Below are 16,338 nucleotides of genomic sequence, written 5' to 3' on the forward strand. Positions count from 1 at the left end.
ATGTTATTCTAGAGCTAGTCCGTTACGAGCTAGTAGGGAAGACCTCGCGGACCTACAGATCATAGTCTCCAACGATCCGAGATTAATTGGCTAAAACTCATTAGACCAGATTAATCTCCATTTGTTAACTAATGTGTCATTCCAGTAAAGCTCATAGTTGCACTCCCCTCACTATAGAAATATTATGTCCATATGATATTTAACCATAATTAGCAAGTCGACCCTCACAGGTTGTTCGTAATAACGGCTGGATCAAATATCTGTTTTTACCCCGAGATTACGTCTTATTCCTCAAGTCCCTACTGATCCTCTAATGAACAACTGTTTTTTGATCCAATCACCAAACACAAACTCTCTCAGCCCAGTGAGAGGTTGGGGCCTATTGTTCAAGACTTGGATTTAGTACTTGAGAGAAAAATCTTTCTCCTATCCCTTAATCGGGTAGGTGTGAACTCCGTCTTGCACCCTATGTCCCCATCTATCTATCCGGTCTTACCCTATGTCCCCAGCTATCTGTTGAGCCAACCCTCAACTATGCAAAATCTAAGGGTAATCTTGAAGAAACAGGAGTTCATAGTTAGCTCAGGATTAAGATCGAGTTACCTAGGTCATCTAGCTGAAATAGTCAGTCTTAAATAATAACAGCGTTATAAAGTAAGAGTTGATTTATTTCTTGTCCTGATCTTATGCAAACTCATTGCATAGGACGCTCCCACTCCTCATGTCATAACATGTACGAATTAGGATCACATCGTATGTAGTACTTTACAACTCTTTGTAATAACTACAGAGTAGGCCGCATCCAATAGTGTTACCAGAATAAGGTACCCAACCTCATTCATGTACCATAGATCATTTTGACTATTTACTCGAACCTGATCCACTTTATGTTCTCCACATAAAGTTCAAGTACACATAAATTGTCATGGGTCTTAGTTTATTGGATTTAGACTTTCATACAATTTATGAGATCAATAACAAGTTTATTGATAATAGAAAATGTTTATCATTTTACAAACTACGAGTTTTAGGACATAAAACCCAACAATACTCCCACATGGAGTAAAACTCCAATAGATCAATATATGAAAATATATACAAGGTTGAGTTTACATGGAGAGAATAAAATGTACAAATACAATAAACTAGGGCATCACAATACCCATCAATTCTCCCATTTGCCCTAGTGATTCAAAACTCGTAGACCTAATCCTACTAGGTGACCCTCAAACACTTTAGCCGAGAGGGCCTTTGTAAATGAATCAGTTATGTTTCTTTTGCTGATTTGCTTACAGCAACATACTCAACTTTCATTGTGGAGTCTGCAATACAACTCTGCTTGATGCTTCTCCACACAACTGCTCCTCCTTTAAGAGTGAATACTGACCCCAAAGTTGATTTCCTCGAATCAATATCGGTCTGAAAGTTAGAATCAATATATCCAATAAGGATCAGATCCTTAGGACCATACACGAGCATATAAACTCTCATTCCCCGAAGGTACTTGAGAATGTTTTTAACAGCAGTCCAATAGTCATGACTAGGATCTAACTGAAATTTGCTGATAGTTCCTACGGCATAGCATATGTCGGGACGAGTACGCAACATTTCATACATTAAACTCCCAACTACAGATGCATATGGAATTCGATTCATCTCCTCAACCTCTTGAGGTGTCTTAGGACTCTGCTTGTTAGACAAGTGAATTCCATGCCTGAAAGGTAAAGATCCTTTCTTGGAATTTTGCATTTTATATCTAGACAACATCTTGTCTATATAAGATGCTTGAGATAATGCCAATGTTCTATTCTTATGATTCCGAACTATTTGGATTCCAAGAACATATTGTGCTTCTCCCAAATCTTTCATTTGGAATTGTGAAGCCAACCATCTTTTAATGCCAACTAGATATTCTACCTCATTCCCAGAATATTATCAACATACAACACCAAAAAAGTGATAGTTTTGTTGACGATTTTCTTGTTGACACAGGGTTCGTCAATATTTTGTTCAAAGCCATAAGATTTGATCGCAGCGTCAAATCTCATATTCTAGGATCCAGAAGCTTGTTTTAATCCATAAATGGATCGATTAAGCTTGCAAACTTTTTGCTCATGACCCTACTGTATAAACCCTTTTGGTTGAGACATATAGATACTCTCTTCAAGATAGCCATTCAGAAAAGCTGTCTTGACATCCATTTTCCATTTTTCATAATCATAAAATTTGGCTATGGACAAGAGTATTCTAATGGATTTTATCATGGCAACTAGAGAGAAGGTTTCTTCAAAATCTAACCCTTCTCTTTGGGTAAACCCTTTTGCCACAAGTCTAGCTTTGTAGGTTTGTACCTTACCAACTTGGTCTCGTTTTCTTTTGTAGATCCATTTGCAACCGATGGGTTTTACCCCTTCCGGTTGATTTACAAGATCCTAGAAATAATTGAAATACATAGATTCCATTTTAAGGTCCATGGCTTTAATCCATTGGTCTTTGTCCACATCATTCATTGCTTGATTAAAAGACAATGGATCCTCTAAACCATCACCTGGTATGATGACTTAAGTTTCAATTAAACCCATGTATTGGTCAGGCTGTTGCACAACTCTCCCACTATGACGAGACATTGTCAACTCTTGAGAAGGATGTGAAATATCAGTTTCATCAACAATTCTTGTTGATGGACCTGCTCTATCAACAACTCTTGTTGAAGAACCTACTCGATCAACAACTCTTGTTGATACGTTTGTCGTTTCTCTAGACATTTCTTCTATTACTAGCTTACTGCGAGGTTAATGGTTCTTTATATAATCTTCCTCGAGGAAGGTTGCATTTGTCGGTATAAATACTTTATCTTCCTGAGGATCATAAAAGAAACCACCTTTTGTTTCTTTTGGGTAGCCTACAAATGGGCATACTTTTGAACGGTGTTCCAGTTTTTTATAGGATTCTGCACCAACACATGTGCTGGACAACCCCAAATCCTGAAGTGACGTAAATTTCCTTTACGTCCCATCTAGAGCTCATAAGGCGTTTCAGAAACGCTTTTGGAGGGAACTATGTTCAAAATATACACTGCAGTCTCAACTGCGTGTCCCTAAAAAGAATTTGGTAACTGAGCGTAACTCATCATCGAACGAACCATATCCAATAAGGTTCTGTTTCTCCTCTCTGCCACACTATTCTGCTGAGGTGTGCCAGGGGTTGTGAGTTGAGATCGAATTCCATGTTCTATCAAATAGTTCTGGAATTCTATGTCCAAATACTCACCACCTCGATCTGATCGAAGTGTTTTAATCTTTTTACCTAATTGGTTTTCAACCTCAGCTTTATACTCTTTGAACTTTTCAAATGTTTTAGACTTTTGGTGTATTAGGTAAACATGCCCATACCTGGAATAATCATCTATAAAAGTAATGAAATATTCACACTCCTCTTACTTTAACATTTAGTGGCCCACAAAGGTCTGAGTGAATCAACTTGTTCTTTGGCTCTAAGACCTTTTCCAGAAAAAGATCTTTTTGTCATTTTACCCACAAGAAAAGACTCACATGGTGGTAGTGAACTGTCTTCCAACTTATTTAGATGACCGTTCTTAACCAATCTCTCAATCCTGTTGAGATTTATGTGACCCAGTCTTAAGTGTGAAAGATAGGTATTTGGAGAAATCTTCCTCTTCTTATGAGTCCCAACAATTTTAAACTTCTCTATGTTTAAAATAGCTTTGACCTTAGTTGGTTTTAACATGTATAAGTTATGTTCTAATTTTGCAGAGTAGATCTGTTTATTTTCCATTTTGATGAACACTTCACCATTTTCGAAATAAACTTTATAATTTTATTCTAGCAAACAGGAGACAAAAATTAGATTCCGTTTCATAGAAGGAATATAATATACATTTTTCAAATAAATGTACTTATCTCCTGTAAATAACTTCATATCTCCCACTGCTTTGGCGGAAAAAATCTCCCTGGTCCCTACCTTAAAGATTGTTTCACCTTCTATCGACTATCTCCAAGAACTTGTTTCCTATGAGATAGTACATACATGATTAGCAACACCTGAATCAATTATCCAGATTTTATCGTTTTCTACTAAACATGCTTCGATAACAAGTAAATCATATTTATCTTGTTGTTCGAATTCAGCATCCTCATCTACATAATTCATAATTTTAGATGAGTTGGGAGATAGAGGACAGTCCTCTGTTAAATCTCTGTTGGTATAATCAACCGCTAGTAATTTGTTTGTTGATTTGATTTTACTGTTATGTACATCAGAAGCAAGTATTCTAGAATTCGACATGCTGATAAAATTCAAACAAATTCTAATTAGCAAATTGTAACTAAATCCAAAATCAAGTTTTAGCAAAAGGTAATAATGTACCCATAACCATTATTTATTTGCAACGATATTTTAGTGAGTCAGAATATGTGCTACCGTGGAGCAGTCAAATACTCCTTCACTAAAACAAACAATTTTGACCAAACACTATCCCCGGAATAACTCTTATTCCTATTATCTCTGGATCTGGAATAACTCTTATTCCTATCGTCGTTTAGTTTTCGTTTTCAGTCAAGATCTTTACTAACAACTTAGTAATTCTTGTAAGTGTGACCTGCCATTTTTAGATCCTATAGGACGGTATAAATTTGCCTCCGAAATAGAAGACAACATCTAAGATGGAACTATAAGACCCTATTCATTTTACTAAAGCCTGGGTTGTTTCGAATCCTATGTTACAACCCTCCGTAGGGATCACTGTGGTTAACACCTAGCTAGTGCCGCATGAAAAATGACAGCAGGCGCAACATAAGAATCTCACGGTTCAAACTAATGGAGGAAACCGTAGGATATATTTGACACATATCCTTCACCCACTTACTATGAACTACTTCCTCCATTACCTTGATATTGACTCATACAAAACACTCGTCGTAGGGAGGTTACTTCTAGGGTGACACGAAGCGTCATATGAATCTCACGGTGTAAACTATGTGGAGACGTGGTAGTTGAAATCTATATATCGTATAATAGACTTATATTTGAACAACTTCCTCTTATTCACCAAAGTCTAGATGTAAGCTAAAAAATACTTTCCGAATGGAGGTCAATTCCAGGGTGATACGAAGTATCGCTTAAATCTAGATTGTGAACTCTTAGAGACGTGAGAGCTAAAAATAACATATCGTATATGTTATTAATCTCCCACTGAATTTTTCTAATAACTCTATCATATAGAAGTTATTAAACAATCACTAAAGTGTTCTATCTTGGGTAAATTTATACTTAGGTTCTTTTCGGCTAATAAAATAACCCTAAGTCTATGTGGTTTATCCAAGTATAACTCTTATAATTGGATTTTAACCTATGATGTTTAGGTGATAAACCATTTTATTACCTCACATCACTCACGTATACTCATAAAATCGATTACCAATGCTCAACTATTCAGCCATAATCCCCAGATAGGAGCTGTTCCGTAAACCGTCAACTTAAGAACCCCCAGCCTTAGACAGGATTATATACCGGTTGAGTTTGTAACCTTGAGTTTATAAGTTTTAACAATTAAAACAGGTGGTCAACCTACATAAGCATGCAGCTATTGTTTATGGATTTTAAATGTCTATCCCAATTTTATAACAACTTATAAAACTTTAGACATGCTAAACATCCATAACATACACGAGGATTCAAATTTAATATAACATTTATATTAAATACAAGAAACCTTAATATGCATACTATATATTATAACAATTATAACATACTTTCAATGCATGTTACATGTTTACTATGGTAGAACTTTAAATCTAAATGGCATACTCTATGCATATACAAGATTTATTTAATTATAACATACATCAAATGCATAAATAATTAAACACAGACTGATATGGTTTTAGTTTTGGCAAAAACAAGCAAACAAAACTTAATTATTACAAAACAACTTCCAAACCGCTCAAACCGCTCCAAAACAAATTCAAGTAGCTTGAACCGGACCCAAACCGTCTAAACCGAACCAGCCAAGTCTAAACCGGACTAGCCAAGAACCATTCGAAGTTGAATCGGACAAGACCACAAGAGAACCGGTCGAACTGGCATCCCTTGTACATGTTCAACATCTTGCTAAGTCTCATCGTTTAGTAAGATTGACCATCGTCTAGCATTTTGCCAAATTGTTTAGTAAATGCTTGATCGTTTAGTGCGCGAAAAGGTAAACGATCGTTTAATACCATCGCATAGCATTCAACGCATCGCCTAGCTCCAGCATAGAGGTAAACGATCGTGTAATCCTATCGCATAGCAACTCGACGCATCGTTTAGCTCCCCATCAAAGATAAACGATCGAAGTAAGTGATTGCTCAAGGCTATCGTATAGCTCTTCATCACTATCATTTAGTTCTATCGTATAGAACTAAATGATCGCTTAACACATTCGTCTAGCGCTGCATGTCATCATTCAGTATCCACCGTGTAGCTAAATGTTCGCTTAACTCCATCGTATAGAACATCATCGCATCGTTCAGCATCTTAGGTAAATGATTTGTTTAGTTCCATCACATAGAAACTTCAATGCATCGCTTAGCACTTCGTCTATATGATCGTTTAGCTCCGCATCTAAATGATCGCTCAATGCTATCGTGTAGTACTTCATCGCATTGCTTAGCATGCATCGTTTGTAAACAATCGCATAGTACCATCATATAGTAAATTCTACGTATCGTTTAGTTCCCACGCCAAAGCTAAATGATCGCTTAATGCTATCGTATAGCAAATTGAACGCATCGTTTAGCTCCTGCAGGTACACGATCGTCTAGCGTTCAACATCACAACGACCAGCGCCTATTGCTATACGATCGTCTAGCTTTTCTTCACATCATGTAACATCTGGAGCTAGACGATCGTTTAGCAACTGGAACCTCAGCGACGACAAGAACAGAGGCTAATTTTTCTTGAATTGCAACTTGGCCTCTTCGCTTGTTTCTTCGATTTACAGCTTAATTTCTACTTTAATGACTCCAAATAAATTATAAACTCTTGGGAACACATTAAAGCTCATCAAGCAAGAGCCAATTACAAATTTAAATGAGAAATTAAAGAGAATTAAACAGCCAAAACTCAGAAAACCATATCAGTGCACCAGTTTCATATTTCTCATATAAAACACCCACCAAACCAAAATTAAACCGAATTGAATGCTTATTTGATGCTCTGATACCAATTCTAGGATTGTATCAAACGGTGGAAGCTCAAGAATCATCCAAGCATTCAGATTTACTAATTTTGGCATAATATAAAACATGCTTCTACAGAAAAATGGGTTTCAAGACATACCTCTTGTAGAACTTCTTCAAAGCTCCATCTCCAGCTGCTATCTTCTCCATATATTGTTGTAGACCACCTCAAGATTTTCCTCACTATTCTCTTGGTGCTCTAGATTGAGTTGTGGGACTCAAAACAAGCTTGAATCAAGGGATCAAGGAGAAAAGCTCACTGCAGCAACCTTGTTATAGAACCATTCTTCAAACCGAATTTTCTCTTAAAATTCTGTAAATTGCATGCCTGATTTTCACCCCAGTCTTCTTATTATATTGCAGATCAACATGCAAAGAGAAGAGTTGCATGTGTTGCAGCTCATGCTTGGAGAAGACAAGGCCAAATTGTTGCTTCATGAGTGAGCTAGTAAGTGATGGATAATGGAAAAATCCATTTTTCCATTTAAATGTGTTTTTGTTTTCTTTTTCAATTTTATCTAAAAATAAAAATTTAATTTAATAAATCTATTTGATTTTTAAAATGAAAAATTAATTAATTTCATAAGGTCCACTTGGTAGCTCAATCGATTCAAGTTGAGAATCAGTTTTTGGGTTAATTTGAAATGTTTAAATTATAAGAGGGAATTTGATTATATATGATATAATTAAATTAATCAATTATATATGATATAATTGACATAATGCATTTGATACATTATTATTTGATTGGAGGAAATAGTATTTGAATATGATTCAAATTTGATTTCTATGAATTAGATTCATAGTTATTAAATTTAATATAAATATGATTTATATTAAATGCCATAAAATAGGGAAAAAAAACTATGATTTATATATTGTATATGATGCAATATTAAAACTATAGATTATAAATATAATACGATAAGTTAGTTATTGTATTTATTCATAATTTATTAATTATATGATAATTGAATTTCTTTTTCTCCAATAACCGACTTTAGTGGGTGGTTACATGGTTTTATGGCAATAGTGGAATAAAGATGAAAATTTGTTTTTCTAATTATTCTATGAAACGAGTTATCAGATTCATCATCGAGTGACTACACGATAGGATTGAGTTTACTATACGATAGTGCTCTTAACTAAATGATCGAGCATTGAGTCTATTGATAGACTTCAATCTTCTACACGATAGTGCTACCCATTACTCGATCGTCTCCTCCTTCACTCCAATCCTTCCCTCTAACCAAAATAAGCCAGAGCCCACCACTTCTGGATTCTCACACCAAGAATACCATGGTAATCTAGTGGTTGTGTCCGGTTGTTCTAGGATCAAGTTTTACTTGCTGGTGTTCGAGGGAGATCGAGTTTGAGTTGCTCGTTGCGTTCGAGTTTGATCGAGTGATACACTTGAAGAAAGGTTCTTCAAAGGTATTTTTTTCTTGATCCTTAGTATTTAATTCAAAGCATGTTGTAATTTATGATTAATGCATAATCTGTTTTGTATAACTGTGGCTGTATGAGTTCTTTCACAATGGAGTTTGGACGATCTGCTTCCGCTTATAGGTTCTCTATATTTAGAGTTCCTTTAGATCTTATAGTTATGGAATGACAAATTATTCAGAATGCCGATGATGATTTCACAAACGATGATGAAGAACAATTATCCCCCAATAACAGTCAAGTGCCGACGAATAATTTGATTTAGATAACGATAATGACTGATCATGTATCTACTCAATTCTCTTTCTCTGTTTACACATATTTAATATTGATTTTAAATTGTTTTGTCTTTTTTGTATTTGTATAGATACGATAAACCCCTAATAGGCAACATGAGGAAGAGGAAGAATGCTGGGAGCAAGAGATATATCTAGGTAACACGGAATCTTCAGTGGGTGACACTTCAAGTTAGTATTCATACACATCTTTTATTGACTGAAATACATCCTAAACTATTTTAAATATTTTATTCCTCAAATAGTAGCTCTCCATTCATTCGGAGGAAATGCGAGCATTCGTGGAATATCGAGTTGGAAAAATATATCAAAAAACATGGGAGAATTCAGCATGAGGCTTGGCAAGTGCATAGCCCATACTTCAATGCATGGCATCATCTTCAGCCAACACTTACCACGCCTACTCCTTGCCTATATGCCCAACTTGGGCTCAACCTAACCTCAATGAAGGCACACGGCTGCCACACACCCTTGACAACAACCTTCAACGCATGAGGCCAACTCTTAGCTTCCACACTTAGTCAAAATTTTCTACTAAATATCTACATACTTTGCAACCTGAGAGCTTCCATCTTAACACTTAGAACATTTTCCTCCTTCTTCAATCATTCTTAAGCTTCTTCCCTACAAACCTGATATTAACTTATACTTAATCTTACTTAACATACTAATTAACATACTTAAGTAGGGAAAATAGGGTTCGGGGTTTACAGTACTACCTTCTATTGTTAAACGTCAAATTGGAAGACCTAGAAACAAAGGATTTTATCTATAAGTGAATTTAAAAGTACATCAAAATGTAGTCATTGTAATTGTAAAGGTAACAATAATAGGACTTGCAATTTGAACTAATTAATCGATGATGTAATATGTTTGCATTCTTTTGACATGTATTGACAAATGGATTAGTATTAGATTTTATGAAAGTTATTTTCTAGTTTATTTGGTTCTTAAGTTGTAAACAAATGGAATAGTATCTTAACTTTTTAATGGAACAAACTAACTATCACTGATAGATACTTATAGATATCTATCTGTATCTATCACTAATAGTTGTCTATCACAGTCTATCAAGATAGACACCGATAGAAAGCTATCAATGTTTGTCATTGTGTATATAGACTATGACATACACCCCTTAACATATCACCGTGTATATAAATTGTGACTATTGACAATTAATGTCTATGACAAGCAAGGGGTAGTTGAGCTTCTACAAGCAAGGCATAGGTAAATATCTGGTAAATGTTAATAGTAGACCGTTATAGAGAGGTTGATAATGGACCTTATTTCACACCTATAGACATAATAAAAAATTAAATAAGTAGAGGCTCAAAGTTTTCTTTTCTGGTAGGAGATCGATCAATTGGCTAGCTTTGGTTATCAACGAGCCAGTGAACAACAATGATATACACTACATGATGTTTCCATTGATGGTAAAATTTACATTGATAGAACATTATCAATATCTATCATTGATAGACACTGATAGACTGATAGACACTGGTAGTAGTCTATCACTATATATCAACAAATAAATACATATAAACAATTATTAATGTCTATCATTGAGTATATAGACTATGACATACACCCTTGAACATATCATTGTCTATATAGACTATGAACTATCAAGAACTATCACTGTGAGCTATTAATGTCTATCACAAGCAAGGGATAGTTGAACTTCTACAAGCAAGGTGTAGGTAAACTTCTATCACTATGATAGATATAGATCGACAACTATCAATGTCTAACATTGGGTATATAGACTATAATATACACCCCTTGAAATCACACGACCATTGCAACTATATACAACCAAGAAAACATTATCTACCACCAATTGCCAATACCATTGAGGATCGAGAACGGTGCTACTTATAGAATTGTTGTTAGGCCTTCTTCCTACTAACAATTCCGATAAGATTTTGACATGCGTCCCAACAAATAAAGATTACATGATTAAAAAATTCCAAAATGTGGCCAACAAGATAGGACCTCTGACTGGCAAAATATCTTTTGGAATCTTTCTTTTTGAAAAGAAAAGATTACGATAAGATTTTGTCGGTGCGACAGGACCCTACTTGACCTTATCTTATCTTAAAAGAAATAATGCAATAATACAAACAAACAGTAAAGCAATAATGCCAACAATAGATAAAGATAGATGGGATATGTCTGCAATATCCTCCAGCATGCCTGATCAGAGCCTTCAAGCTCAACTTTTCTTCTATTTTTCTCTCTATGGAGTAGTCTCTCTCTCTAGAGCCTTGGGAGAAATGAAGCATGAAAGTTAAGATTGTCTTCAAAGGTATGACTTTTAGTCACGATCTTAAACTAACATTCCAAGAAATTTGAATTAGAAGTCTCTCTTATCCTTGAAAGGCTAGAAGGTATATCATATTTAGTGATTAATTTGTATTCTATCCGAAAGAAGGCATGGTTAACCTTGATGGCAGAATATAAATTATTACAAAATGTGATGTATTTGTTTAAGTCTTACAAAGATTAAAGATCGATCGATTGAAGATTCTAATTTGTTTCAATGTTAGCTTAATATCATTACTTTTATCACACTTTTGTAGAAAGTTTTGACAGATTGCTTCAAAACTTCCAAGGTTCGCTCTCTTTTTCCCCGTGCTATCTAAACTTCTCTCTAAAATCTCTCGCTCCCAGATGATTCTCGACAATTAGCATCTATGCATCTTTCAAATCAGCATCTATGCGTCTATGCATCTATGCGTCCTCTTTTAACTAGGACCATACGGAAATCAGCATCTATGCGTCTCCTCTTTCAAAGACGTTTAGATTTGCACTATACTTTCAAATTCCATGGATCTTTTGTTGGAATTTCCAACTAGGACCATACGGAAACTTCAAAGCCCTAAGCAAGGCATTAAGAATCAAGTGGTGGGAAAAGTTTGACTACTCCCACCTAGAAGCGTCGAAGTTGAAGGATTGGTTCAAAGCCAATGTTCATCTACAGGACTTATCTCGCCAAGAAGATGAGCAATTCACTTTGACAAAAAATTCAATTATGAGTACTCTAGCTTGAGTAGGATCACATTCTGATTTTACTTCAGTCTTCAATACAGTCGTTAGGAAATTATCGGACCCTGACGAAACTCAAGAAGATACAAATTCTTCTGCATCTATAAATAATGAAGTCGAAGACGACGAAGATGACTACGACCCCTTCGCCGATTACGACATCAATGACCCATTTTTAGACTCAACCAAATTAGTCTAAAAATGGTTACTCAAATTATTATTTAAATCAATGTAAATTATTTAAATGCTTTTGTACATAGGTGTGTAACCAATCTGCAATTATCATCGTCGTTCATGAGAGACCTACATTTGAGACGAAGATGGTGGAGATAGTATGTTTCTAGAGTGGACTAACTAACCACTGGCCATAGTGGTTAGCTGAAGATTGGAAAGCTCGGACAGATCACTGTAAGAGAAATGACTATAATATCCCATTAACTCATAAGGATTACGTTGGGCAGTCAAAAGTAGGCGGGGTAGTCAAAGAAGTAAGACACTGGATCGTAGTCCTAAAAGAGTTATACGGTAGATATATGTAATAGTCGTTCCAATCCAGGCCATTCAGGAGAAACTGGGTGACATCATCAAAAGTTATCACTTGAAGATCTTATCAGGCGTGCTTGAGGATATTGCAGACATATCTCATCTATCTTTATCTATTGTTGGCATTATTGCTTTACTGTTTATTTGTATTATTGCATTATTTCTTTTAAGATAAGATAAGGTCAAGTGGGGTCCTGTCCCACCGATAAAATCTTATCGTAATCTTTTCTTTTAAAAAAGAAAGATTCCAAAAAATATTTTGCGGGTCTTGTCCTGTCGGCCACATTTTGGAATTTTTCAATCATGTAATTTTTATTTGTTGGGAGGCGTGTCAAAATCTTATCGGTAGTAGTTGATTATCAAAAACTACGAAGAAAATTTTTAACATCTATCACTATTTATCATTGATAGACAGTTATAGAACACCGTCACTGTCTATTCCTGATAGATAATGATAGTGGTCCATCACTATCTATCAATGATAGACCATCAAGAACCAACTGAACAACTGAGGAATCATCCATCAAGCACCAACTGAACGACCTAGATCTCCGCTTGATGCCCACTTTTCCAGCGAAATCAACCCTACGCGGCCTTACTCCATCCATGAATTAAGAGAAATCTGAGACCGTAATGTGATTCGAAAAAGCGGTCTTGGTGATGATCATCAACATCACTATTATCTAGACGAAGCTTCAGCCAAACGGAAACTTCTCAATTTGTTCATCTAAGAACAAGACTTTCCAACACATGTTTGGCTTGGTACTGTAAATCAGAGGTTCACAGCCTTAAAGCCAACCCTTAATTTGTCAAATATTTTTCAGAAAATTTGTGGGTTCAATTTAAGGAAGAAAACCCAGAAGTGAAGTGAACGAGAATCGATTCCAGCGAGTTTTGTTCATCGTAATTGTAATATGGATTCCACCAATACAAGATTTCACTACTGGGGCAAGGGTAAAAGGATGGAAGAAGATGAAATCGACTAAGCCTTTGGAGGGAAGAAATTAATTGCGGGTTGCGCACGAGGATTGGTCCCGTGTGGGCTGGGCTTTTTGAAATTTCACTGTCCTGTAGTTGGGTATAATCGATTTTGTCAAATTTTGCAATACTTTGTAAATACTTTGCTATATTTTTCTATATTTAAAAACCTCCCAAAAAAAAAAAAAAATCTTAAATCTTCTAATAAAATCAAATAATTATCAAACAGAACTAAAATTCTTATTTATTTGCATACAAAATAACCCCATCACAGCACTTTGAACTTGAATCAATTAAGTCACACAATAATTGAACTGAATAATTGTTCGAAGACTACTATGTTAGTGGGACATCCATTGAATTATTAGATACTATTCCATACCAAAAATGAAGAGGTTTTCTAGATCATCTTTGGAGATCTAAAAGTTTATCCTTCCATATTAATATGTCTATATATAGAGCAAGATTTAGAGAGTTTTACAAGGGAACTCAGCAAAGGAGGAACTTGGTTTTTATTGAAGTGATTTAAAAATATGAAGGGGCTTGGCTTCATCACTTTCTTCTTACTTATATTGGTAATATTTAGCAATTCCATTCATCTAATTCCATTTTTAAAAGCATTTATTTTAATTTTGAAGAGCATTTTAATGAATACAACTCTAACCATTTGCATGTGATGAAGCATGAAATTTAATATTGCATCTATTATTGTGCATTCATCAATATTAAAACAAGATTTTATCTAATTGGAAAATGTTGGATAATAATTCTCTGATTTTTTTTCATTGCTTATTTTGTGAGGAATTTAGTTTGCAAACATCATAGAATCAAGGCATGAGCCAGGAGATCATCATTGGAGAAATTTGATCAAAGATGAAGCAATTAAAGACATTATCCATTCTGATCCAAAATCTCTTCTTTCTGAAAATAAAAGGGATGATTGCACCCAAACTTTGAAGCTGGGAGATGGAAAGCTTTTCGTCGAGAATATTGAGCCCCAGCGAAGTGCTTCAATTTATCGAGCTGACACCAGAACAAAGCTTTTTCTGGAGGATAATGAACCACGATCAAGTATCCCATTTATTCTCGATAACATCAAAACGAAGCCGGTAAAAAATATAGAACCACGTCCAAGTACCATATTCTCTGTAGGTGATATCGAAACAAAGCCGGTCAAAGATATAGAACTACAACCAAGTGCTACATTTTATCCTGATGATGTCAAAACAAAACTTTTTATCAAAGATTTAGAGCCAAGACCAAATCTTTCATTTTATCCTGACGATGTCAAGACAAAACTTTTTACCAAAGATTTAGAGCCACGACCAAATCTTTCATTTTATCCTGATGATGTCAAGACAAAACTTTTTACCAAAGATTTAGAGCCAAGACCAAATCTTTCATTTTATCCTGACGATGTCAAGACAAAACTTTTTACCAAAGATTTAGAGCCAAGGCCAAATCTTTCATTTTATCCTGACGATGTNCATTTTATCCTGACGATGTCAAGACAAAACTTTTTACCAAAGATTTAGAGCCAAGGCCAAATCTTTCATTTTATCCTGACGATGTCAAGACAAAATTTTTTACCAAAGATTTAGAGCCCCGACCAAATCTTTCATTTTATCCTGACGATGTCAAGACAGAGCTTTTTACAAAAGATTTAGAGCCCCAACCAACTCTTTCATTTTATCGTGATGATGTCATGACAAAGCTTTTTACCAAAGATTTAGAGCCACGACCAAATCTTTCATTTTATCCAGATGATGTCAAGACAAAACTTTTTACCAAAGATTTAGAGTCACGACCAAATCTTTCACTTCATCCTGATGCTGTCAAGACAAAGCATTTTACCAAAGATTTAGAGTCCCAACCAAATCTATCATTTTATCCACAGAATCTCAAAGCCAAAGAGTACTCTCTTGATGCTCACCAGGGTGAGGCCGACATACAGTTAGCACAAGCTTAATGTTACATCAAAATAGCGAGAGAGGAAAGCACGAGAACTTATATCAAGGGAAGAAAATTGCTGGAACATTTAAGAATCCCTAATGCTATGTTACAACATGTTTATGGTTTGTTTAATTTACTTTTCTATTGGATGTGATTGGACCTTTGTAAAAAAATAAAGTTGTTTTTATGAATAAAATTATGACGAAACTATCTGTTTAGAACCTTCTAAATCGTGGTATACTTTAATGGGTTAAACAAGGTAGCACTTATATAATGAATGAAATAAGATTGATGATATCTACTTGATATGGATGCATGGTGTCACAATTGCACTGGACGTAACGATCTCAAGGCGATTGTGCGGCACTTGTTCTCGCCTTTGAACAAGTCAGCCAATCCAAATTCAAAAAGCTGATGATACAATGGGTATTTCTTGCAACCTCCACCCCTATTCTTGACAAAATGTTTTAGAAACAGGTTTAGAGAAAAGGGTTTTTACAAACGTTTGAAAGCATGATTGAGTAATGTAGAATAGTCGTACAGCTAGAAAGCAATAAAATGGTCAACAACACTTTATAGCATACAACTCTCGGATGTGAAGATAGAACAACTAGTCATATCCCCACATTGTACATTTTGAGCAAAAAGCCATTTGCTACCCTTGCATATGCAAAAGGGCAAGTGGTCACTTACAATAAAAAGTACCAAGAAAGCAAACTAACTTAACTAATGAAGTATATAACATGAAAGCATGATAAAAAGAGGATGGATTGGGCATGCGACCATAGACAACACGCCCTGGACAGCATGACTGTTACATTCTCCCCCAC

At 35.2% G+C, this 16,338-nt stretch overlaps 1 protein-coding gene across 1 annotated transcript; it reads left to right on the forward strand.

Moving 5' to 3' along the window:
• The first annotated feature begins 13,974 nt into the window (after positions 1–13,974).
• LOC120078501 lies at positions 13,975–15,738 on the forward strand. The gene is made up of 3 exons (XM_039032772.1): positions 13,975–14,130; positions 14,365–15,011; positions 15,098–15,738. Exons 1-3 carry the CDS (start codon positions 14,089–14,091, stop codon positions 15,522–15,524), a joined length of 1,116 nt encoding a protein of 371 aa, XP_038888700.1. The 5' UTR covers positions 13,975–14,088; the 3' UTR covers positions 15,525–15,738.
• The last annotated feature ends 600 nt before the right edge of the window (positions 15,739–16,338 follow it).

This window comes from Benincasa hispida, chromosome 5 (genome assembly GCF_009727055.1).
Source record: "Benincasa hispida cultivar B227 chromosome 5, ASM972705v1, whole genome shotgun sequence".
NCBI lineage: Eukaryota > Viridiplantae > Streptophyta > Magnoliopsida > Cucurbitales > Cucurbitaceae > Benincasa > Benincasa hispida.